Genomic DNA, 23187 nt, shown 5'->3' with positions numbered 1-23187 from the left:
GCTCTGGATTCAGTGTCACTTCAAGTTACACATCCATTCTTCTTTTAGCCATTCCCATTTTCAGCCCTTTTGCTCAGAACTACAGTCATGGTCTGACCTGGTGGTAACTTCCATAAGAGCCTATGTCTATGCTCAGAAAAAACAGTACCTGAGTTTAGTTCATTCCTTTCAAAAGAAAAAGAAAAATTGTGTACAGACATTTCATCATATCTGATGATAATCAAGATACAGAATCCTTACATGAAATACGCACTAATAGATGTGAGTATTTTCATTTAGAAAACCCTTCCCACACACGGTCACATGCAAACAGGCACTCACACGCCTTCATTAATACACACATGCACACATGATACATGAATGCATGAAAAGTGACAGGTGCACAAACACATTAATCACTCTGTGGCCCAAAAGGATCTGCTGGGCTTACAGGGCCAGAGACTGAAGAGAGTAGTAGTGACAGACTCTATGTGTGTCGGATACGTGTGTGTTTTTGTGTTTGTGTGTGAGTTTGTGTATTTTTGAGGGAGAGAGAGAAGCAAGGGAGACAAAGAGAAAGAGAGTGTAACTGTTGTGTAGTGTATTTGTCTAGCCAGTGTGTGTGTGTGTGTGTGTGTGTGTGTGTGAGAGAGAGAGCGAGAGTGTGTTTGCGTCTCTGTGTGTGTGTGTGTGTGTGTGTGTGTGTGTGTGTGTGTGCGTGTGTGTGACAGAGAGAGAGAGAGTGTGTTTGCGTCTGTGCGTGTGTGTGTGAGAGAGAGAGAGAGAGAGTGTGTTTGCGTCTGTGTGTGTGTGTGAGAGAGAGAGAGAGAGTGTGTTTGCGTGTGTGTGTGTGTGTGTGTGTGTGTGTGTGTGTGTGTGTGTGTGTGCGTGCGTGCGCATGTGCAGGCATGACAGGGTGGGGAGGAAAGTCATGGAGGTTGCAGGGGTTTTGTCCGCAGTGTGGCTCTGATATATCAGAAGTGTTCAGAGTCACGGTTGTTACATAAACTGGACTCTCTCTTCCTCCATCAGTCATTCTTTTTCACACACACACACACACACACACACACACACACACACACACACACACACACACACACACACACACACATTCTTACTATTTTTAGCTAGTCACTCCCACATTGAAAATAAATGTAATTCACAGAGATTTACTCCTTCTAAGAGCTAAAATAAAATAAATGGGGGGGGGGGGGGTTATACAGTATAACAGAAGATTCCATCTCACGCAGGTCAGAATGTGATTAGTTATTGAGCATGTCAGTATAGTACAGGAACTGTGGGGAAGAGAGACCAAACAGCCGTGGCCTTAAATTGATCCAGAGACCAGTGGCAGGAGGGCTGCAGAATAAGCAGGAGGGCTGCAGGATCTGCCCACTCCAACAACGAAGTCTGAAAGCTGCTCATTTCTCCCCCTAATTATTGTGGTTGTGAGTGCCTGATGCAACTTTGCATCTGCCCTTTTTCTTTTATCTTTTTAGATTTTCTTTTTGGGATTTTTGGGCCTTAATTGGAGAGATATGACAGTGAATATAGTTGAAAATCAGGGAGGGAGAGAGTGGGGAATGACATCGGGGGGAAAGGAGCCACAGGTCGGATTAGAACCTGGGCCGCCCACTTGGAGGACTATAACCTCTGTACATGGGGCGCGCACACTAACCACTGCCACACCAGTGCCTCAAGTCTGCCCTTTTTCAATGTCCCACCCTGAGTCAGTGCCCCAGCTTTTTTGTGCCCAATAATAAAAACTCTAGATCCACCCCTGTGTTCACTGTGAGGAGAATTAAGGAACTGGCTAAATAATGATAGGCTTTTAAGAAACCAAAATAAGATGAAGTGATATGACCAATAGGTATACATTATAGTTGTAATTTATCATTATCTTGTATTTTATTTGTCACACACTTCTCCTCTGAATCACATTAAAAGAGGAAAGCACAATGCAGGGGATATTTCAAAGTAAGAAATAATGAGTGGCAATATCAAATGTTTATGATACATATAAAAATACACTAGATATGATGCATGTAGCTGGAGAATTTCTTCACAAAATGGAGGCTGCTTGGCATCCCGCTTGGCAGTCCCAGAGTGCTTGTAGCCTATTAGTTCCCCTGCGCCTCGTCACCGCAGCCTGGATGACAAACACAACAAGCCGAAAGCTGCGACACAATGTCACGTCTTACCTCGTGGGAGGAAAGGATGCCAGTGCGTGTGTCTGAGGGAAAGAGGGAGGCAGTGCTTTGTGAGCGTATGTGCGTGTAGATGTGATTGTGTGTATGTGTATGTGTATGTGTATGTGTGTGTCTTACCGGTGGGTATGTTACCATGTGTAGGCTGTGTGTGTGTGTGTGTGTGTGTGTGTGTGTGTGTGTGTGTGTGTGTGTGTGTGTGTGTGTGTGTGTGTGTGTGTGTGAGTTTAAGAGGGTGAGCTGACCCAGATCTGCTTATTAGCATCAGGAGGAGGAGGCAGCAGTCACTTAAAGCTTTGTGCCTGAGCAGTGAACTGTGCTTGTGCTTCAGTGACACCCCATCAAGCTTCATACAGTAATACCCATACACACGTGCACTGACGCGCACACACCCACACCCACACACACCCACACACACCCTTGTATATTCTGCTCCCAATTGGAGCTATCCAGGAAATAAGCCCACCCAATCCAGAAAACACTTTTTATCCACTGTTAAATTGTATTTTCTAATGACATTCTGATGTTCAAACAAAAGCATAAGGCACATATGTCAAATAAAGATCATTTCTGATAGTTATTATATTTTTTCGAGAGTAGGCTGTCTTCACATTAATCTCAGCACATTTAGTCCATGCAAGTTAGTTTGAAATCTACTTTTATTATCACATTTTCAAAGTAAAAAATAATAATATTAATAAGATTAAAAAGGGCCAAACTATTTTTTAAGGATAGTCATACAATGTGTTGTTAACAGAACAGATTAAAAGAGAGATAAAAACACAGGATCTATAAATTGTTATCAGGATTTTCTCTTCAGGTACATTTAATGTAGCTTTTAGATGACTATTCTTACACAACAACACTTGCTCATATCTTATTTGAGAATGTGCTTACAACATGTGCACTGACTGAATGGTCTGAATTGAAGTCTACTGATGTACAGTAGGCTAGTTCACATGTGCAGGTGTCCCACATCACCAGCTGAGGCCTCACTCGGTCAGCCGAGAATAACAGGATGGCAGGCAGACAGAAATCAGGGATAATGGCCCTAAGGGAAAATGTCTGTCCATGTGGTTTATACACAGATCCAAAAAGGACTCATCCGTTTATCTTTTATTTTGAATGCACATTGGAAATTGTTCCTTTGCTAAGCTCGTTTCTATGGTTTCATATTTGGAAAATTAAGAATCTGCACTATTGAGTTCAAAAATATTGTAGCTACAGGCGACGAGTTTGTAACAACTGGCTAAATAATGAACCAGTAAGGTTTAAGAGATTAAGTTATATTTCTATATTGAGTAAATTTGAACAGCAATTTTATTCTTGGTAGTCTAACATTCGCACATGGTTTTAGAAATTCAATTTTATATAATAACAATATTGAGAGGAGGTACTAAATTGTAATGCATATCATAAAGTGTGACTTAAATAAACAGACCCATTGCAAGAGATTTTATAATCCTCCAAAGATGACTCACTCTCACCGGTTTTATGGATTTGCTGCACATTTACAAAATGTCCAGTGCGACATCTGGTGGTTAAAATAGGTATGCCACTGCCAATAATATATTATGATAAATTCATATTATTTTCTTTATGCCGGCCGCATATAGATATGCATAATGCTGTTTATGCACTGCATGACTGTTAAAACTAGTTTCATTGCAGACAAACGGGGATTTATAAAATCTATATTTTAAGAATGACAAAACAAGCTGCTGACACTTTGGGAGATTTAGTTTTCCAAATGTGGAGTTTTGAATGAGTGAAGTCAAAACATTTATTTTATCTAACTCTTAATATTTGTATACATTTAACTGTGCAGAGTCCCTCGGATTCAATCCCCGCCATGTGTCAAAATTGTTCATTACCCGAACATAGAGGAACTATAGATGAGCTATACCGAGCCTCCACTCGGCAGAAGTTATAGGTGACACACTTTCAAAATGGCTTCCAAAGAGGATCCAATCTATCAAATTTTCTCATTTCGGGACTGTAAGTCTTCTCCCGACCCGATTTTTGAGCTCCCTGCACAGTGTCTGAACCCCACGCCGCCCCCCATAGTCATAGATAACGGCTCGTTTCAGACCCGGGCCGGCTGGGCTATTCCAGGGGGGGAACAGGACTCTCCGCGGCTGCTCTTCAGGTCGGTGGCGGCGCGAAACAGAGGAGCCGCACGGAGCGACACTCAGATTGGAAACGACATCCCCAATCTGGAGCCTCTGCGGTGGCTGCTCAAGAGCCAGTTTGATCGAAATGTGGTGGTCAATTTCGAGATCCAGGAGCTCATTTTCGACTATGTGTTTACACACCTGGGCATCACTTCAGAGGTGAGTGGGAGGCAGTTAACTTAAATTATAGTTGTTTTTATTATTTATTCCTGTCTAATTCCTATGACATACGTTTGTGTTCGTTGCTAAAACATTTGATTTATTGTCCCTGCATCCTAGGATTATTTTTATTCAAAACATGGTGAAACAAGAAGCAAGTATTATGGAGTGTTTAAAAAAAGTAGCAAAGTGACCCATTGGTTTGGAAGCCTTGACTTTGGTATTTTAATTTGAATGCTGTGGCAGCCTGAGAGTAGTGAGAGATTGGAAACGCTGTACAGCTTTCTGACAGACTTCTATCCTTTCCTGAGAAGTTCATCTATGAGACTTGAATTAAGTAGACAGATAGACTGCGGCACCCACCTGTCACTATCGGCAAGCCTTCAATAATACATGACATTAGTACAATTTAAACCAGGATGTGTTATATACTAATGTTTCCTGTACAGTTGACTTGAATGGAAAATGAGCCATGTACTTGTTTTTAGTTTTAGGATAATTTGTATGTTTTAGTAAATATGCTTGATTCAGCTGTCAATTATTATTTTATTATCTCCAAGGGTTTGCAACTTAATCAATTCTACACATAGCTACTGTGAGTAACTTTTGATCTTGTCATGTTTATGCATCAGTGGTATTTTCTGACAAAAACAAACTCATGTGTCCTTTTCCTAAATATATATTTTTGGGGCATTTTTCATTGTATATGACAGCTGAAGAGAGACAGGAAATGTCTGGAGGAGAGAGTAGGGGATGACAATGCAGCTAAGAGCAACTTAACCAAAATGCTATCGTTGTCCTGTTTTTCTTTAAACACTCAAATATGTCCCACACTGAATCTTTGCCCTTAAAAAAACGTCAACAGAGTGTGTTTCAGCAGCGGGCTGTAAATGTTCTTGTCTGACACCTACCCCAGGGCAGCATTCATGGGTGTTAAAAATAAAAAATACCAATATAGACTGAATTAATGTTCTCGCTGATGGTCTGGTTTGCTTTTGTGGGTCACTTAGAAGTATCAGTTTTAATGTCAGTCTGTTTCATATCCCGCTAAAAGCTCCTCATAGCAGCTGATCACATGGTGTGATGTCAGTGTCTTCCCAGCTGCGTGTATCCTCGCACAGGTGTTAGAAATGTCTTTCTTGATGTCAATAACTGAACAGTCTTCATAAATGAGTTTGAGGTCGATTGAAGAGGGGTAAGTGTTTAAATATAGGAATAGAGATGTACCCCAAATGTTCTTATAGTGAAATGGGGAGTGCATGAATTAAAGTGATGCAGAGAAGAAATATTTAGCCATTTCTGTTTTTTTTTTTTTTTAATTCACAGTCAAACTATCTCATTAAGACAACCAGATGATTCATCAGCAATACTATTCCCATGCTTTTGTAGGGCAGTGTGGCACATCCCATCGTTTTGACGGAGGCCCCCTGCAACCCGCTGCACTGTCGGCAGATGATGTCAGAGTTGCTGTTTGAGTGCTACCAAGTACCTTATGTGTCCTACGGCGTAGACAGCTTGTACAGCTTCTACCACAATAACACCCAAAGGAACCTCCAGCCACCACACACCGGCATCATTCTGTCCTCAGGATACCACTGTTCACACATCCTGCCGGTTATAAACGGCAGGTGAGGATTCACAGTGCAAAAACACCTTTCACTGTTTGTTTGATACTATCTCTCTGCCATTGTTATTCAGAAATAATTTTCCTTTCTGAGCCTTGTTTTTCCCTTTCCTTCAATCATAAACAATGTTATTTTGTCTGTACATAAGGAGTTTATTTGGTTAAAATTCTAGGTTCGATGCGGTGAACAGTAAGCGTGTGAACGTGGCTGGGAGTCAGGCAGCGTCCTACCTGCAGCGCCTCCTTCAGCTTAAATACCCAGGACACCTTGCTGCTGTCACGCTCAGCCGTGTCGAGGAGCTTCTGCATGAACACAGTTACACAGCTGTGGATTATCATGAAGGTACTGTCTGTGGTTGTAAATACATACAGTTGATAAGCTTAAAGTTAACTGTATCTCAGAGATGCAGAAGCATATAATCATGGATGTTTTTTTAATAGTTAAAGGATTCAACATCAAAACACTGAATTTGCACATTTTCTCCTCGTTGCTGGTGGGGATGCAGCAGGCACAGATGCATTACTTGTAAAGTATTTCTTACATTCTGATTTACTGACTGTCTATGTACTCCATTTTTCAATGTCCTCAGAGTTGGAAAAGTGGCGCAGCCCAGAGTTTTACGAGCGGGAGGTTCACCATATGCAGCTTCCCTTCACCAGTAAGGTGCCAGGCGGCTGTGTGAGCGTAGAGGAGAGGCAGGAGAGACGAGCTCAGCAGCTTCGACGGCTTCAGGAGATCAATACTCGCCGCAGGGAGGAGAAACTGCAGCAGGACCAAGAGAGGCTGGATAGACTCACTGCAGTACAGGCAAGAGATCTAATGTTTAATTTAAAGTTTATTCCATAGAGCTTTAGGTCTCTCTAATGGCATTTATATGCATTAGACTTAAAAAAAAAACACCAGTAATGACCTTTTGACCTTTTACAACTGAAAACCCCAGAGACAAGGGCTTACTGCTCTTCTCAGGAATTTTGTTGTCAACTCCCACTATAATTATTTAAAATCAAAACACCTCCAGCTACATGCTTGATCTGATATTTGATCTTTGTCTTTGAATCTAAAAGTCATTTGAAGTTGGTACACAGTGACACTATAGTATTGTGTGTGCAGGAGCTGCTGGAGGACGGCCTGCTGGATCAGTTTCATAGGAGTCTGGTGGAGCTCAACATGGACTCAGCCGAGGAGCTACAGTCGTACATCAACAAGCTGCAGCTGGCAGTGGAACAGGGCAGACAAAAACTGCTGCACAGTGATGGAGCAGAGGGAAAGACAGAGGTGGGTTTTACTCTATCAAAGCAGAATAAAACTCCTATTTGTGTCCAAATGTAAAACCCTTTTCTGGCTTAGCATTTGTTTCATTCTTTAAAATGTTTGAAGAGCTGAAGAGTGGAAGGGAGATTGTCTAGAGAGAGTATGGATGACATGCAGCAAAGGGACAGAGGGTAGGAGTTAAATTTGGGACTGCTGTGTTGCAGACTTTAGACTTTTACGGGGCACCTGCTCTACCGACTGAGCAAAACTGGAACTCCTAAACATTTATTTTGTATAATTAAGTCCATAGGTGTGTTATTTAAAGGAAGAATGTGCAACATTTTTGCACAGGGGTATAGCAGATATCAAGTTTATTCTGTGTAAATGTCTCTCTGAGTCATGACTGTCTACAATGACTGAGTAGTGCGAGTCCTGCTGGCTGTGTTGTTGTAAAAGCTGTTTTAGTCAAGGACTACAGAAAAAATTGCAATGTGAAGTTACAAGCTAACTAAAGTGTGCTAACATTACAATGCAGGACACAGGCAATTGCAGCTCGACCCCAAGGACTAAATTGTCCACCACTTGTGCTTGATTATGGTGCATTCCATTTGATAACTCCTTTGGACAAATGGGAGGGCGGGGGGGTTTGAGGTGTGTTGCTGGAGGATATCGGAGGCTTTAGTATGGTGAAGGTGACGCCAAACAGAAGTTTGAGGCGACATCTACTAGACCAAAAAGTCACACATTCTTCCTCTAAGCAGTGTTTCTATGTATGTAATGAATTACTTGGTTATGAAAATGTTTCACTTGCAAAAAGTAACAAAGCAGCAAATGTCAAGCTGCACTCTATATTCTGCAAAAAGAAATAATGACAGCTGATAAACCCAGGAGCCCTTGAGCTGAGGTGACATTATCATGTCATTACTGCGAGTGTGCTGTGGTGCTCTTCGGGATCCGTCCTTGTTTGCTGAAGCTAATGTACCACAGCTGACATGAAGCCTGAGGCTGTTCTGTTGCCCTCTGCCAGGTGTCTGAGCTGGAGCAGCCGATGGACGAGGGAGACGGAGTGGCACTGATGGATCCTGACTTCCTTGATGACACACTGCCAGAAAAGCCTGCTAATGTGATTCAGGTAATGGCTGAGGGACACAGGAACTTCCCAGACTGATAATTAGATCCTGGTGTATGCTATGCAGGTAGTTATCCTACAGGGCAATATGTGGAAGGATGTATGTTTCTTGTAATTAATTGAGTTTAAATGACACTTGTTTTGTTCTGACAGGAAAACTAATTTTCTTATTTTGCAAACAGTACATTGATTGATCATTGCAGCTGCCTAACTAGCTAAGAACCTCCCCGTGTCTGCATAACCCGAAATAAGAAAAAATGAAGTTTCATTGACTGATCTAACTGACTGATTTAAAGTCATGTGACCCTGTAGTACCAGCAGGTGATGCATGAGAATCTAGTTCTGTAATGTAGATATTAGTTTCTGTTCTTCTCCTGATTGCTAACGAGCAAAGAGTAAAAGCATCTTTTGAGACTTGTTGTTTTTGCTCATGAACTAAACCACTCAGAAACTTTCCCGTACTTGTCACACATTGATGTCGGCTGAAAATATCTTACATGTTGTGCCCAGCCCGTGTTCAATGTGGCAGAGTACCACCAGCTGTTTGTAGGGACGGAGCGTCTGCGGTGTCCAGAGATCATGTTCCAGCCCTCACCAACCGGAGAGGATCAGATGGGACTGATGGAGACTCTGCAGTACGTCCTGGCAAGGTAAGGTTATTTTGGGGACGCTGTAATGATAAGCACACACATGCATGTTCAGAACTGTGCATGTAAATACATAAAATATTTAAAAAATCATGCACACATGATTTTGGCCAGTTTGGGTTATTTATCAAAAACTCCAAGTTAGCAACTTAAATAATTTTTTTTTTTTTTTTCAGAATATGTTTAATTGATTTTATGTTTCAAAATGATTTAAAATTCTGCTAATAACATGTGCTTATGTGTTCGTCATTCAGGTACACTCCAGAGCAGCAGGATGCGCTAGTGAGCAATGTGTTTCTGACCGGTGGGAACATGCAGTACCCAGGAATGAAGGCGAGAGTGGAGCGAGAACTGCTGGCCATGAGGCCCTTTCAATCAAACTTCAAGGTGCAAGGTCTTTTTAATGTCCTCTTTAAAACCCTTTGTATCATTGTACAACCTTTACTACTGTGACGATCAATTAATGAACAGTGTAGTGTAGTGAACAGATTACAGATAGTAGATAGAGATAGTACGTGAAACTAAAAAAGTGAATCTGGAAGAAAGAAACTTAAATCCAGTAAAGCAGCTAACATGTTTTAGTTGTTGAAATACTTTTGGAATGGATGGTTTATAATCGGGGTATAATGTTTTGTAAATTCATGTAAACTCTGGTCAACTCCTGCCTAGGTTACAATGGCGTCGCGGCCGGCTCTAGATGCCTGGTATGGGGCAAGAGACTGGGCCGTTGAGCATCTACTTAGCCAAGGCGGAGAGTCGTCAGAGGGATGGATCAGCAGACTGGACTACGAGGAGAAAGGAGGCGAGTACCTGAGTGAGCACTGTGCCTCCAACGTCTTCATTCCCATGAAACTCGCCAAACCACTTCCTGCTCGTCCTAACGAGCCTGCTGGTAACATGCTGACATCAACCGAAGCATCTGCTGCTGTCCCCACGGTTACTTCTGCACTGACGCCCCCCAGTTCTACTGTTGCTGACGTTTCCATGGTAACCGCTTGAACTGAGATCTCAGATATTAGTTTTTTTTTTTTTTTTCTAAAATTACATTTAGAAATTATTATTGGTTGAAGCAGAGTGTTTACTCTTTTCTGTTTGACATTGCTGCTTCTACATCAGTTTTTCACCCCTAAAACTTCCTAGCATGCATTTCAGCAGCCTTTAATGTGAAGGTTTGAGCTACATGCTTTCAAACGTGAAGAAGACTTTGCAGAAGACTTTCCCCATTTATGTGAGAGACTCTTTTTCTTATTGGATTCAGATATGATCTGATGACTGTCAGAGGGGTTTGCTGTCTGGCGTTTCACCTTTGAAGTGAAAACAAACACCCCATCCAACAAACAAGATAAACGGATGATTGTAAAGTACGTAGCTGAAGCTGTTTTTACAGTGAAGAGGCACTGCTTGTGTCCAGAAATGACCATTCAAGAATGTTTAGGGGATATGTTTCCTGTCCGTTCTTCAGTCAGAAGAGACTTTATCTGTTCACTCTCTGTTATATAATACTGGTGACATCACTTCATCACTAGAATATTCTTCTCTGTTTTATTATCATTATACAAAAGAGAGAACCTTCAAATTGATTGGTCATATAAATGATCTAAACAGGTCCAGTGGGAATATTTAATGTATTTATATGTAAATAGAATTTTTTGTTTGAATTTTGTATTTTTCTATAAAATTCACATTTTGACTGATTTGAAAAAGTTGTTTGTTATTAAGTTGATAATCAGGGGGAGCCAAGAGGCTGATGGTCTCTGCACACTTCAAATGAAGGGTCAGTTACCTCAAATTCATGCGCGCACTCACACACACACAAACACACACACGGCTTTAACAGGTTTTTAGTATTATGGCCCTGTGTCACACTTGGATTTGTTCTCACATCAATGTATTGTTGGTAAATACATTTTGGTGGGCTAAGGAAAAAACGAGAGTGTTTTTTCCATAAACGTCGGCCACATTACTCTAAATTACTCCTCCATTTTAAGATTAGTTTGATTCTTAATCTTTGTTTGGAGGATGGATTAGTACATTTGTTTGTATCTTTAAATGTTTGGTTTGTACAACCAACATTTTAATCTCTAAAACTCAAAGTTATATACTAGATTTAAGTACCCTGAAGACTTAAAAAAAAAATCTAAAACAAGGAAGAATGTATTAGTTAGTATCATTTAAGTGCAAAAATAATGCAGTCAGCTTCTTCCAGAGATGATTTTTCAGACTGATCCAAACCTAAACAATAAACCGAAAGCATTTGCATGGATAACATGCAGGGTGACTGGTTAAGTGATTTTAAATGTCTGTTTATTAGAAATTACAATATTCATTATTTATTATTATAAGGTGTTGCAGTATAGTTTTGCACCACTAGAGGGCACAAATCATCAAAAAATCTGTCTCTGTTTCAGCCGCTACAGCTGCAACTGAGCAATGTTATTTTTTTTATCAGCAGATTATAAATAGCAGATACATTTCAATTGACATATACCTCTGTGACACGGTGCTCTCTCATACCGGCTCTGTAAAACAGCTCTAAGGAGGGACACTTTCTCGCTGCAGGTTTTCATTCATGTCAAAACGGGTCTTTGGTTTTCTTTGAGTGCCATTTGAACAAAATGTACTTTGTGTTCAGCCCACTAATCCACAAATCTACAGTTCAATCAGCCTTATGTTCACAAACACATGTGATGGGCCTTGTAGATAACACTCCATGTTCAGAGTAATGATGCAGAGTCCAGTCCTCTGTGTCTTATCTAGTTTACAGGTCATGCTGAAGAACTGTCAGCTGCCCTCAGGTGTGATTAGTGCGCTGTCCTTTTTTGTTGTTGGTCCACATTAATAACCCAGCAGACCTCTGGTGGTTTTAAAGGTGTTACATGGTGTTAAACTGTGTCACAGCTCAAGGTTCAAAGCCTTTGTGGGCTTGCTCTGTTTTTCCTCAAGCAGCACAACAAACACAGACTGGTAGAAACAAACAGCCCCCTGCTTTCTAAAGCAGGACTAATCAGAGCCTAAACAGGCCTGTGACCGCAGGCTGAATGGCTCACATTTAACAAAAGGGATTAAAAAGGAAATAATAAGGCAATGCTTTATGTTTAAAGCAAGAGGATTTATTACTATGGCTACACTACATTTCAGCACTTCATCAAATTTAGAAAAAAAAGAGACAATGATGATGGATTCTTTTTAACCTTTTTAATTTCCATGTAGTTGTGTTAGGCTATTAAAGCTTTTTTCTGTCTTACACCACCACTGAAGGCTAACTGATGTGACCAAACATTTGATATTTCAAGTGTTAATGAATCCTCTTTCATGAGGTGTCATATCTTAAATTCATTAACAAAGAAATAGACCTGATAGTTAGGTGCTCATGTTTCCCACTTTGGTTCATGTTCATACCTGCTTTCCCCCTTCTCTTGCTCTTGTCTACCTTTCTTTTTTTTTTCTCTGTTGTGTGCACTCTCACCAGTTTGCCGGATGTGGGTGAAGTACGAGTCAAATATCCTGCTAGGCCCAATAAACGTCATCATTAGTGAGGTTTATAAATAACTTCTCTCCAGCTGATGCTATATCGTAGGTACACCATGCAGATAATGTGTATTTTTAAACAAGCCTGTGCTGGGGTTGGAGCATGTCTGTGCCACGGTGTTGTTGGCTAGGGTCCAATTAGGAGGATTTGTCTGTGAGCTGCTGCGGTGTTGCAGGTCAGCAGGAGCACCAGGCAGGGCTGAGCTCATGTCACACAATCCTGTGTTGGAGGGGCGGAGGAAACCCAGATTTAGGGATGTGACACAAGCTTGGTGAAATGTTTTATTTTATTTTCATTGGGATAGTTTTATTCAATCTTAATACATGAATTGCTTTTGCCATTCATACACATACACCGCCGAAGAAGCACTTGGGGTTAAATGTCTTGCCCAAGGACACATCGGACATGTGGTTGCAGGAGCTGGGGATCGAACCCTCGACCCTCCTGTTGAGAGACGACGACTCTGCCAACTGAGCCACAGCCGCCCTATTTAGTATAACCGGTGGTAACTGTAGATAAAAATGTGATTTAAGTGTGGCTTTCCTGCACTGCTGGTGAGGAAGATATCAGGAAGATGTGTATTTGATGAAATCTGTACAAAAATAAAGTGATGGGTTTATGAACAGACAACAAAACCTTTCTGTGGGCTAAAGGCAAATAAAAAAAACAAAAAGAAATTAAACACAGCCACACATCAAGCGATTATTAGCACAGCCTACATGTTGCCCAGGACTATGGCTGAGTCTCCTTTATACCTCTTTGGGGCCGACCCTCATTGGAGCAAACCACTGCAGGGGCCAGGGACTCCAAAGAGTTAAATTCCCTCTGAAACAATAGTAAAAGACAACTTGGCAATACTTCAAAATGTGATGTTAAAGCTGAGCACATCAATTTAAATGAAAAATAATAAACATGAATACTTTTATTGAACCTACATTATACCGATAAGACATAAAACACTACTAACAGAAGGCTCCACACTGTCTAACTATAGGCACAGGTGGCTGCTCTCAGACTAATTACTCTGCTGGCTGCAGGGAGTGTGAGGGCAGGTTAAAAAGTATGGTGAAAAACTTTTCACACTGTAAATCCATGCTCACACTGCACTGGTGAAGGCTCATGTTTCATTTTTCAGTCTGTCTGTATTCCTCTGTAAAAATGTTTCCTAATAATAATTCCTTTGAATCACACACATAATTGTAGGAATAACAGTTGAAACCAGAGAAATTCAGTGTGTAAATCTAAATGAGTGAGGCTCACAGACCAACAGGACGCCTATAACAGTCTTGAAAAGTGGCAACAAAAGGTTTGTAGTTTCAACCCATATACTGTATGTTCCACTGATGAAGAGGTTTTTTGGAAAGATACAAAAAGCAGTGCATTTATTCCAAACAGCACACACCTTTGAACAATTATTTATCTGAGCATGATTAGCATTATGTCTGCAAAAATAGTTGATCAGTTTCATCCATCAATCAGTCTCACTCAAGCCTTTTATTATATTACATGCAAGCTCCTTTTTTCCCAGCAAAAGGTAAAAGTGTTCTTCCAACAAGATCACGTGACCTTGAGAGTGCGGCTTAATCATCAGAGGACAGATGTTTGGTGCCTGGGAGGTATCACAGGTCAGGTCAGGTATGAAGTGAAAGTCTCCTGCATCATATTGCCTCGTGTGTTTTTGAACTTCCAATTAAATACGAGTACAATTAATCAGCCCGTTCAACGATCTGATGCAATCTTAAATGGAAATGTTTCAACAATGAAATAAGCACAAGCACTGAGTATTTTTACGAGGACATACAGCCATGTGAAGCTCTGTATGCTTTATAGCGATAAACAAAACTCAACATACTCAATAAAGTATGAACTAGAAGACTAACCAGTTAGACTTTTATATATTATAACAAATGTATTGGGCCAACACCTGGTTGAATCTTTTTCATCACTTTTACTGTAAGAGAGATTTTGTGTCATAACGTCCTTAAAATTTGAAGACGATGCAACATGACGTCATCATGGAACAACATAGATTCCAGTATAAGTCTTTGTAAAAAGTAGGTATTTGTATAACTTGTTTTCATACCAATTGTTTACTGAATATGTATTCAACTTGATTATTATCCACAGACAAAGCATGCTCCCAGTATTCGATGGCCTCAAACCACTGTGTTGGTCTGTTCTGTGATGTTGTTGTTGCAGCTTTCCAGTAATCTGTTTTTTTTGGGGGATGTGAACTGTATACATCTGTACTGATATGATAAGGAAAACTGAAGATGTCCAAAGACTTCACAATTCCCCAGGGGCTTAAAAAGGACACTTTGTTTGTATGTTTTCCCATTTCCTCCAGTGTCCTCCCAAAGGGCCAAAAGTTTTTCAACTACAGGGAAGAAAACGAGGGAGGAAAAGCCTTCAAGCTCTCTACAGGAGCTAGAGCTGCTGCCTTTTCTTGGTTAAATTCAACACCCTGCTATGAGCATAAAATATCTATGGCCTGGATATTTAATACATTTTCATAATGATGAAACCTTATCGAATGAATATACTGTTACACAGTGTCCGGCGCAGTGTAATCAGCCCAACAAAGCAACAGAAGGAGCTTTAATCAGAAGTTAATGACCTCCTTCTCCTCCTCCCTCCCTCCTCCCTCATGCAGAGAGCAACAGGTCTAAATCCTGACTGTGCACGGACATTAAAAGCTTGTGCTGGTTGATCACCAGGGCCTGAATAATCTACTGAAATCTTATTTAGAGCATTTTTTTGCTGAATTTGTATAAACTGGAGCAATGATATTTCGCATAGCAGTGGAGCATGCTAAAAAGCATCCTGGGGTAGGTTTACTTTATCAATTTCTGTTCTATCTTTTCTATTCTATTTCTTGTTTTAGCATTTTAAAGGCAGTGACAGAGACCTCTTACCATTTTCAGCTTTGTTTTTGAATGTACCTCAAGTTTAAGTGAGATCAAGTTGATTTACTTTTCATCAAAACTTCACAGAATTCTGAATATTTAACTGCTTGACTGAATCACTGCCTAAGTTCCTGCTTCAGTAAATTAAACACAGAAGAGGCTAAACTTGATGATTGCATGTCACGTTTGAAGAGCTTTCCAGTTGAATGGGTTCAAGCAGGACACTTAATCAGAAGTCTAATTTTGCCTCATCTAATCGTACTCTGGTTCATTAGGTTAAGTTGCTTCTGTGGCTCTTGTGAAACCAGCCAAACTGACACAGGCATGACACTCAAAAATACATTTGTGACTTTTAAATCTAAATTGACAAAATCTAAGCATTTAGGAGATGAGTAGTTGGACTAAAATAAATGTGAAAATGTGAGTTATTCCCATCGGGGGAAAGGGATTATTTATGCTTTCAACCAGCCCTGCTGTCAGAGAATGGAGTGACTGAGTTTTAACTTCTCGTCACCGGCCTCCCGGGAGATAGAGAGTGAGAGAGAAAAGCTGCAGGGTGGAAATCCCTGTGAGACTCAACCAGAGTTCCTTGATTTGGTCCATCATCCTGACAGACAGACAGACAGACAGGCTGAGAGACAGACCGAGTGAGGGAGACAGACGCTGCAGGGAGCAAATCCCTGTGAGACTCAACAAGCTTCCCTGATCAAGCTATACGAGTCAGACAGACAGATAGAGAGAGAGACAGACAGGCTGTTTGAGAGAGTTGGAAAGTTTAAGAGTCAAAGAGAGAAAGAGGGAATGTTCAGCCAGACAAATAAAAAGTTAGTGCGACATTCAGAGAGACAGGCAGATAGACAAGCGGATAGACAGGGTTATCTGCTTTTGATGAAAAGTAAATCAACTTGTGCTTCAAGTAGATCTCACTTAAACTTGAGGTACATTCAAAAACAAAGCTGAAAATGGTAAGAGGTCTCTGTCACTGCCTTTAAAGTGCTAGACAGGGTTCTACAAAGCCAGAGAACCAGAAGAACCAGAAGGTCAGACAGACAGAAGGTCAGACAGGTGGTTGCACATTGAAACAGAGAGATACATAGATGAAGTGGGCATTAGACATACACAGGAATATGTAATAGGCATAAATACTTGCAGCGTGCAGAAAATGCTAACCAGGCTCTGTCCAAGACGTCTGCATACTAGTATCTCAGTTTTAAAGTCACCTCCTGGACAACAAGATATCAGAACGTTTGGTCGATTAATGTATTGTCAGCACATAACTCCTCATTGTAGTACATTTTAATTTGTAATATCAATAATCTTAATATTTAAATTAGCAAGATCTAATGTGTTCATTTTGTAACATGTACAGAGTCAGGCGAGTTGTCGTCCTCTTCTTCCAGTGATTTTTCTAAGTTCAGTTGCAGGCTGTGGCCTGATTTGATGCAGGGATTTTTTTCCCGCCGAAATTAGTACATCAACAAACACTGTTACCAAATGTAATTTTTTTTAAAGGTTTATTTTTGGCCCTTTTATGCCTTTATTTAGAGACAGGACAGTGGACAGAGTCAGAAATCGGAGAGAGAGAGACTGGGGAATAACATTCAGGGTATGAGCCCCAGGGTCGGATACGAACCCAGGCCGCCCGCTTGTAGGACTACGACATGGGGCACACACACTAACTACCAGGACTACAGTCACCCCTATATGTTATTTACTGCTAAAGCTTCTGTCGGACAACTTCTTTCATACTTTATGTCAGAATTTGAAGACTTGAGAGGTCCTATATTTAGGAATGGAGTCACAGCTGTCTGCTCTTTCTGATCCAGCAGGCTTCAATCAGTCGAGCAATGTCAATCAATCAGAGAGCAGCGTTGCTGCTGACAGCTTGAACTTCTCTTCTTCTTCCATAAATGATATCTTTATGGAAACCCCCCCCCCACCATTATAGAATCACACTGTCAGCCACTATCAGAGGATGAATAAGTGTTGTCTCAGAGTCTTATCATGACAGACACAGATTTTTAAAATATGATTTATGAAGTGGTAAAAACACGGTATCACACGTTGCATTATGACATTACTAATCAGCAAGAAATTTGTTCTTTTGATTTTGTCTCTCTGCATATCCAGCTCATCCCCCAGTTCTTCTTCATCTGTTTGGGAATGGGCGGGGCAAGTCTGTATCTCATCCGTTTGGCAAAAGGACCTCATGTCACGTAAGAACCTTTCACATTTCCCTGTGACCTCTGTTGATATGCAACAAAGATGATATGTGAGATTTAGACCAGTTTCACAAACTGCTTTCTGTCTTGAAAACAGATCCTGGTGGTTGATGTACATATCTGTATTTCATCAATATAAATACGTTCACTTTCATTATAATGCTGATAATTAGCTTGTTGTCAGGTGTGCATTATCAGGTGGAGACATCTGTGACATCTGAGTCTATAGGTTCAAAACAAGAAATCAATCATTGGTGACAAGATGGAGTACAACACCATCGATATATAATTAAACTCAGACTCTAATGTTTTTAGAATTTCATCCTCAAAAGCCAATTTTCTAACTTTTTAACAAGGTATGTGTGGGCAGATGTAAACTATTCACACTCTAATGAAGCAAGCATCAGATTTATGATTGTTACTGACAGCAGGGATCCCTGTGTCTTTAATTTCCAACTCAAACTGCGTCCTGCTTTGACTTCCTCTCCTCCTGCTGCTATCAAACTGTTGATAAATCCTTAATGATTCTGCAAGATGAGCAGAAACTGCTTCTTAAGCACACACATACTGTCTTGTTTCTTTTACAGGTCTTTCATCATTTATTTGCAGAAGTGATTGTTTACATACCTGGTGATATCATTACAAAGAGTGTACTGCTGGTGGCTCAGCAGGTTTTTTTAAAAAAACACACTGCAGAAACTTTCCCTCAACTTGTGTTTGCTTTGGTTGTAGTTTTTTTTTTTATCATGGGAAATCTATCAAAGAAGGTTTTTTAATGAAGGAGCTCTCAGGCGTATCAGGTCACATGTGAAAGTGCTGGATCTGCTTTGTTCATGTGCAACAGATCCCCAAAGAATACTGACTCTCTGTTTGTTTCTGTTTTGTGTTTAGCTGGAACAAGACCAACAACCCCGAGCCATGGAATAAACTAGACCCTACATACCAGTACAAGGTACCAATATATAGCTGTCAAAGTTGAAAAACATTGGTTCACATTCTGACTGTGATTCATTTGATTGAAACGGCTCACATATTGGATTAAATACAAAAATGATCCTGTTGCTCAAACACATCAAGCTCCTACTCAGTTTGGTTTTCTTCTCTTTCATTCCCAGTTTGTGGCCATCACTACAGACTACCCAAACCTGAAGAAGGAGGGACCTGATTTCTGAGTTTCTCACTGGCATCCTAACATGAAAAAAACCTGATCTAGGGTCAGATTCATAAACCTATCCTCCTCCTCCGCCTCCTCCTCACCCAAGCCTCTTAATGCTTTCACTTCAGGTGGAAGGTGAGAGGGACACGAGATCAGGATCTGTAACACTTTAGTTTCTCTGTGCCTGTGTTGTGTTTGCAAAGAAGCTGAAGATCTTGTAAATGTGACCAGCATCGTCACTTGTCAATATTTAAAATGTGTATTTGGACATACTGACATGAATGCAGGAGATATGTAAAAGCATGTGCATGTGCTCCTCATATGAATAAACTATTTCTAGTCTGAGTCATTTGCAAAGTCATGCATTGGAAAATCATTAAATCATTTTTAATACATATAAGGGATGCTTTACATGACATAAAACAGTTTGCTACAATTCTTTAGGGGTATTATTTTGAAGTTATCTCAAAATGTTCATTGAATTCTGCAAATAAGAGACATGAATCTGCTGATTTCAACACTGTGCAGAAATACATTGAGTTAGAGACTGGCAGATTACATATGAAAAATATCAATTGCCTGTATTTGTCAGGCATTCCAAATAACAGCATGAGTCAGCATAAATGCAAATATAGGCTACATGATTTGTTAAAAAAGTAGCTGACTATTTTATTGTGCTTATTAAGAATTTTTGTTTCATCTCTTAATCCCATGTTCTTGATTATATCTCTTTAGATCAGTCACTCAATTTATCAGACACCCTATACGTCATAAATAAAGGCATAGATGAATAATATGTCTGATTCATGTTCTGATGGGAGAGTGTTTTATGTCAGTGTGCACTATCAAACACATGCAGACAGACAGGCTTTATCTTAAACACCTGTGCAGAAGATACAGATCTTTTTCCACAAACTAAGATAAAAATACAGTACAATCAGTTACTGCCATGGAACAGATCCATCTACTGTATGTGTGTGTGTGTGCGTGTGTGTGTGTGTGTGTGTGTGTGTGTGTGTGTGTGTGTGTGTGGGTGTGGGTGTGGGTGTGTGTTGCTGTTTGTCTGTATGCACCAGGGTGTGCAGCAGCCCTAAGTCTTTGATCAGCTACAAAAGTGGCAGGATGCTGAGCAGTCCCCCAGCATGGTGTTGATGTGTGACAGCAGAGCAGCACAACACACACACACACACACACACACACACACACACACACACACACACACACACGCATGCACGCATACTCACAAATCCAGAAACCACCATCTCTCCATACTGCAAACACAAACATATACACTGATGAAAGCTGTAGACTCAAACACAGATTTCTATTCTTGTTTAGTTGTTTTAGTGATTATTCCAGATGACACTAATGGTGCCGAAGTACCACAGATAAACTGTGAGGAGAGTAAATATAAAGGTAGATATATTCATTTAGACTCTAAAAACTACAGTATCTGTTAGTCCTTACATGACAGATGAGATGACATGTATTTCCTTTTTCTAAGACTCTGAGCCTTTTCATTCAAATATTGTTTTACAGAGTTATCCCTCCTACATTTTCCTCTTGATCACTTTTCTAAGTACAACTTAAAAAGTAAAAAATATAAATGAAAGCAAATAGTTTTATTCTTACAAGATCCTTGCTTTGCTAACTGACATAACATTTGTTTTTATCTTGTTTTAAACCATCAAACTTTCCTTTTGGTGCCGCACTCTCAGCTCATATTTATTTCCTCCCATTCAATACAAAAAAGGGAGATAAAAGAAGAACTATAACTTTAAAAATCATCCTTTTATATTTTTACATCTCACAGTTGTTGGAATTATAAAACGAGAACGATGGAACATGAGTGATCATGTGGTTATCTAAAGCCTGAAAAGACAGACAGACCATCACAGTGTGTCAGAGCGTTGTCAGGTCATGAGAAACAGACACAGAGATTAAACAGATTTGGCATCACTTGTGTTGTGATGCTGCATGTGTGTGTCTTTGTTTTGTTTGTGTGTTTTCTGACGACAGAGCTGAGAGCTTCCCTGACCTCTGACCTGTGATTCCGGTGTCTCTGTGGAGGGGACACATTCCTCTGGCAGAAACTGAAGCAATAATCTTCCACCCCATAGATTGAACAGACTGAAGCACTGAGCAGGACAAAAGCGGGCTATGATAAAATACAAAAGTCCATTCAGTCCCTAATTGAATCATTTTTAAGAGCTGCAGCTGCAATAACACTCAATTCTGCAAAGCTTGTCTACTGCAACTGTAAGAAAAAACAACAACTCCAGCCGACATACATTCAAGTAAAATAACACCAAAGGACATCATTTCAGTTTGAAGAACATAATGAGTCAGCCAGCTCTCTTTTCTATCACTGTGGGAGTACAGAGATGTGACTGCAATAACTTGAGAGCCAGTAGAGGACAGGAAGTGTTTAAATAAACATAAATGAAAGTTCTGAAGGCTTTGGGAGGCAGTGAAGGACTCGTGTTACATAACACTCTCATCTTCTTATGTATACAACAAACTGTGTCCATGTTTACTAGCAGTATGTAATATTGAGAGAGTGCCCCAAAGTTGAAGTCTTGATATGTGATTTTTCACACTTAAATATAATAGAAATCAAGTATATCCTCTGAAAATAACTCTGTGAGTAATGACTGTCTACAATGGGTGTAACACCCGAGTCCCACTGTCTGTGATGTTTTCAGAGTTTTCAGAGTCCTATCTTCAGTTTGTTTACATCGCCCGGACGGCCGGCTGACTCCTCCCCTCGAGTATAAAAGTTGTTTAATTGAGGGACTAGAGAAAAGAAGAATAACATACTGTACTCACTGCTTAACTGTGTTTCTAGATCACGCTCATTTCAGGTAAATTTACATGCAGTGTGAAGATACGAGTATAATAAAGATCACTAGCATTAGCATGCTAACACAACAATACAGCGCAAGTTGTTTTGGTTTCATGCTGGTGCTCAAGGGCGACATCTGCTGGATCAAAGAATTGCATATAAAGCCTTTAAATATGACATTAAAAGATGTTACAACTTCTCCAAACTGGTGGTCTTACTTCCAACATCCTGCCTGATTCTGCTTATTTACAAGTATAAAAAGCGTATTGTGTTTATTCACATAGAAAACAAATAGCCCAGTGAGGTGAGATTTCTATGTGAGATAAATCAATGCTTACTATCATTGAGAACATTAAATGGATACACAAGGTGTGAAGCCCCGGCCCCGACTATCTTCCAGTCAAATCTCTGAGATCAGCTGGATCAACAGTGAGAGGAAATCATAAAAAGGAAATACCAGCGGCTTAACATCGATCAATGTTGATAACCTCTCCCCTCTTTTTCTGCAACTGTCAACATAAAAAGAGTAATGCACAATCGAATATGAAATATTTTAAAAAAATTCAACAACCTTGTCAACATCCAGGATATTTTTTTTATCGCAATAGAGATCCAATATATAAACATTGTACATTCTTCACAAATCCTCAACAAAACAAATCAAAGTTAAGCTACAGATGATGACATTATGAGTCACAAAACACAGTACATGCTGTTTACTCTCTTTTACTTTGGTTTTATGGGTGTAAGCTGAGTTTGTTGTACTCCCAGCACAGCTGCTGTGAATTTTCCCACGACATGGGACAAAGCATGATGATGAGAGTCCTCTATAAGGGTAGCTTAGTGACACAATCCAAATACACAAAAACACTTCAGGTCCTCATGGCTTTAGCAGAACAACCAACAGTCCAGTCTGAGAGGTCGACAAATATGTATCAGCAAGTGCAGCTGGTAGTGAAGAATTAAAAGCAAGATAGCTAACAAGTTATCATGCAACATTTTTAGACCTATGTGTCAGCAATCTGAGTTGAAAGCTTCATCATTGTCAACCACTGCATTTGCAATTGATCAGACAAAACAAATCATTCTCTTTATTTAGTGTGTCCAAATATAATTCACTTGTCTGCTCTATGAGAGTTAAATGCAGAACTGTAGTAACTTGTCAGAGTGTTATAACTTTGGACATTATTGCAGTGATGTGTTGTCACTTCAGGTAAAAATAAAATTCCACTTTTCAGTATTTATGAGCACAGTTTAAACTTTTATTTGACTGTATATGTGGTGGTTACATATAAAGAATTGATTTATGTACAGAATTAAAAAAACAAAAACATTTTTATCTTCTCCTGTGAAGGCTT

General features: G+C 40.1%; 3 protein-coding genes across 3 annotated transcripts in view; 2 read left to right on the top strand and 1 right to left on the bottom strand.

Moving 5' to 3' along the window:
• The window catches only part of atp5f1e (ATP synthase F1 subunit epsilon), a 111773-nt gene that overhangs the window by 30661 nt on the left and 57925 nt on the right, over positions 1–23187 (bottom strand). The window lies entirely within an intron of this gene.
• Positions 4120–10874, top strand: actr5 (actin related protein 5). Its single transcript, XM_061057541.1, has 9 exons — positions 4120–4519; positions 5909–6147; positions 6317–6486; positions 6734–6951; positions 7255–7419; positions 8423–8527; positions 9035–9174; positions 9426–9558; positions 9841–10874. The coding sequence occupies exons 1-9, from the start codon at positions 4136–4138 to the stop codon at positions 10168–10170; spliced, it is 1884 nt and encodes a 627-aa protein (XP_060913524.1). The 5' UTR covers positions 4120–4135; the 3' UTR covers positions 10171–10874.
• Positions 15354–19329, top strand: ndufa4l2a (NDUFA4 mitochondrial complex associated like 2a). Its single transcript, XM_061058019.1, has 4 exons — positions 15354–15528; positions 17737–17822; positions 18720–18780; positions 18944–19329. Exons 1-4 carry the CDS (start codon positions 15484–15486, stop codon positions 18998–19000), a joined length of 249 nt encoding a protein of 82 aa, XP_060914002.1. The 5' UTR covers positions 15354–15483; the 3' UTR covers positions 19001–19329.

The sequence above is a fragment of the Labrus mixtus genome, chromosome 15, assembly GCF_963584025.1.
Source record: "Labrus mixtus chromosome 15, fLabMix1.1, whole genome shotgun sequence".
NCBI lineage: Eukaryota > Metazoa > Chordata > Actinopteri > Labriformes > Labridae > Labrus > Labrus mixtus.
This window is presented reverse-complemented; position numbering and strand designations above follow the sequence as displayed.

Coding starts and splice junctions, on each gene's coding strand:
- ndufa4l2a (XM_061058019.1), top strand. CDS start 15,484: ATGATATTTCGCATAGCAGTGGAGCATGCTAAAAAGCATCCTGGG. Junction 17,823..18,719: donor GCAAAAGGACCTCATGTCAC/GTAAGAACCTTT, acceptor TTTTGTGTTTAG/CTGGAACAAGACCAACAACC. Junction 18,781..18,943: donor ACCCTACATACCAGTACAAG/GTACCAATATAT, acceptor TTTCATTCCCAG/TTTGTGGCCATCACTACAGA.
- actr5 (XM_061057541.1), top strand. CDS start 4,136: ATGGCTTCCAAAGAGGATCCAATCTATCAAATTTTCTCATTTCGGGAC. Junction 4,520..5,908: donor ACCTGGGCATCACTTCAGAG/GTGAGTGGGAGG, acceptor ATGCTTTTGTAG/GGCAGTGTGGCACATCCCAT. Junction 7,420..8,422: donor GAGCAGAGGGAAAGACAGAG/GTGGGTTTTACT, acceptor GCCCTCTGCCAG/GTGTCTGAGCTGGAGCAGCC.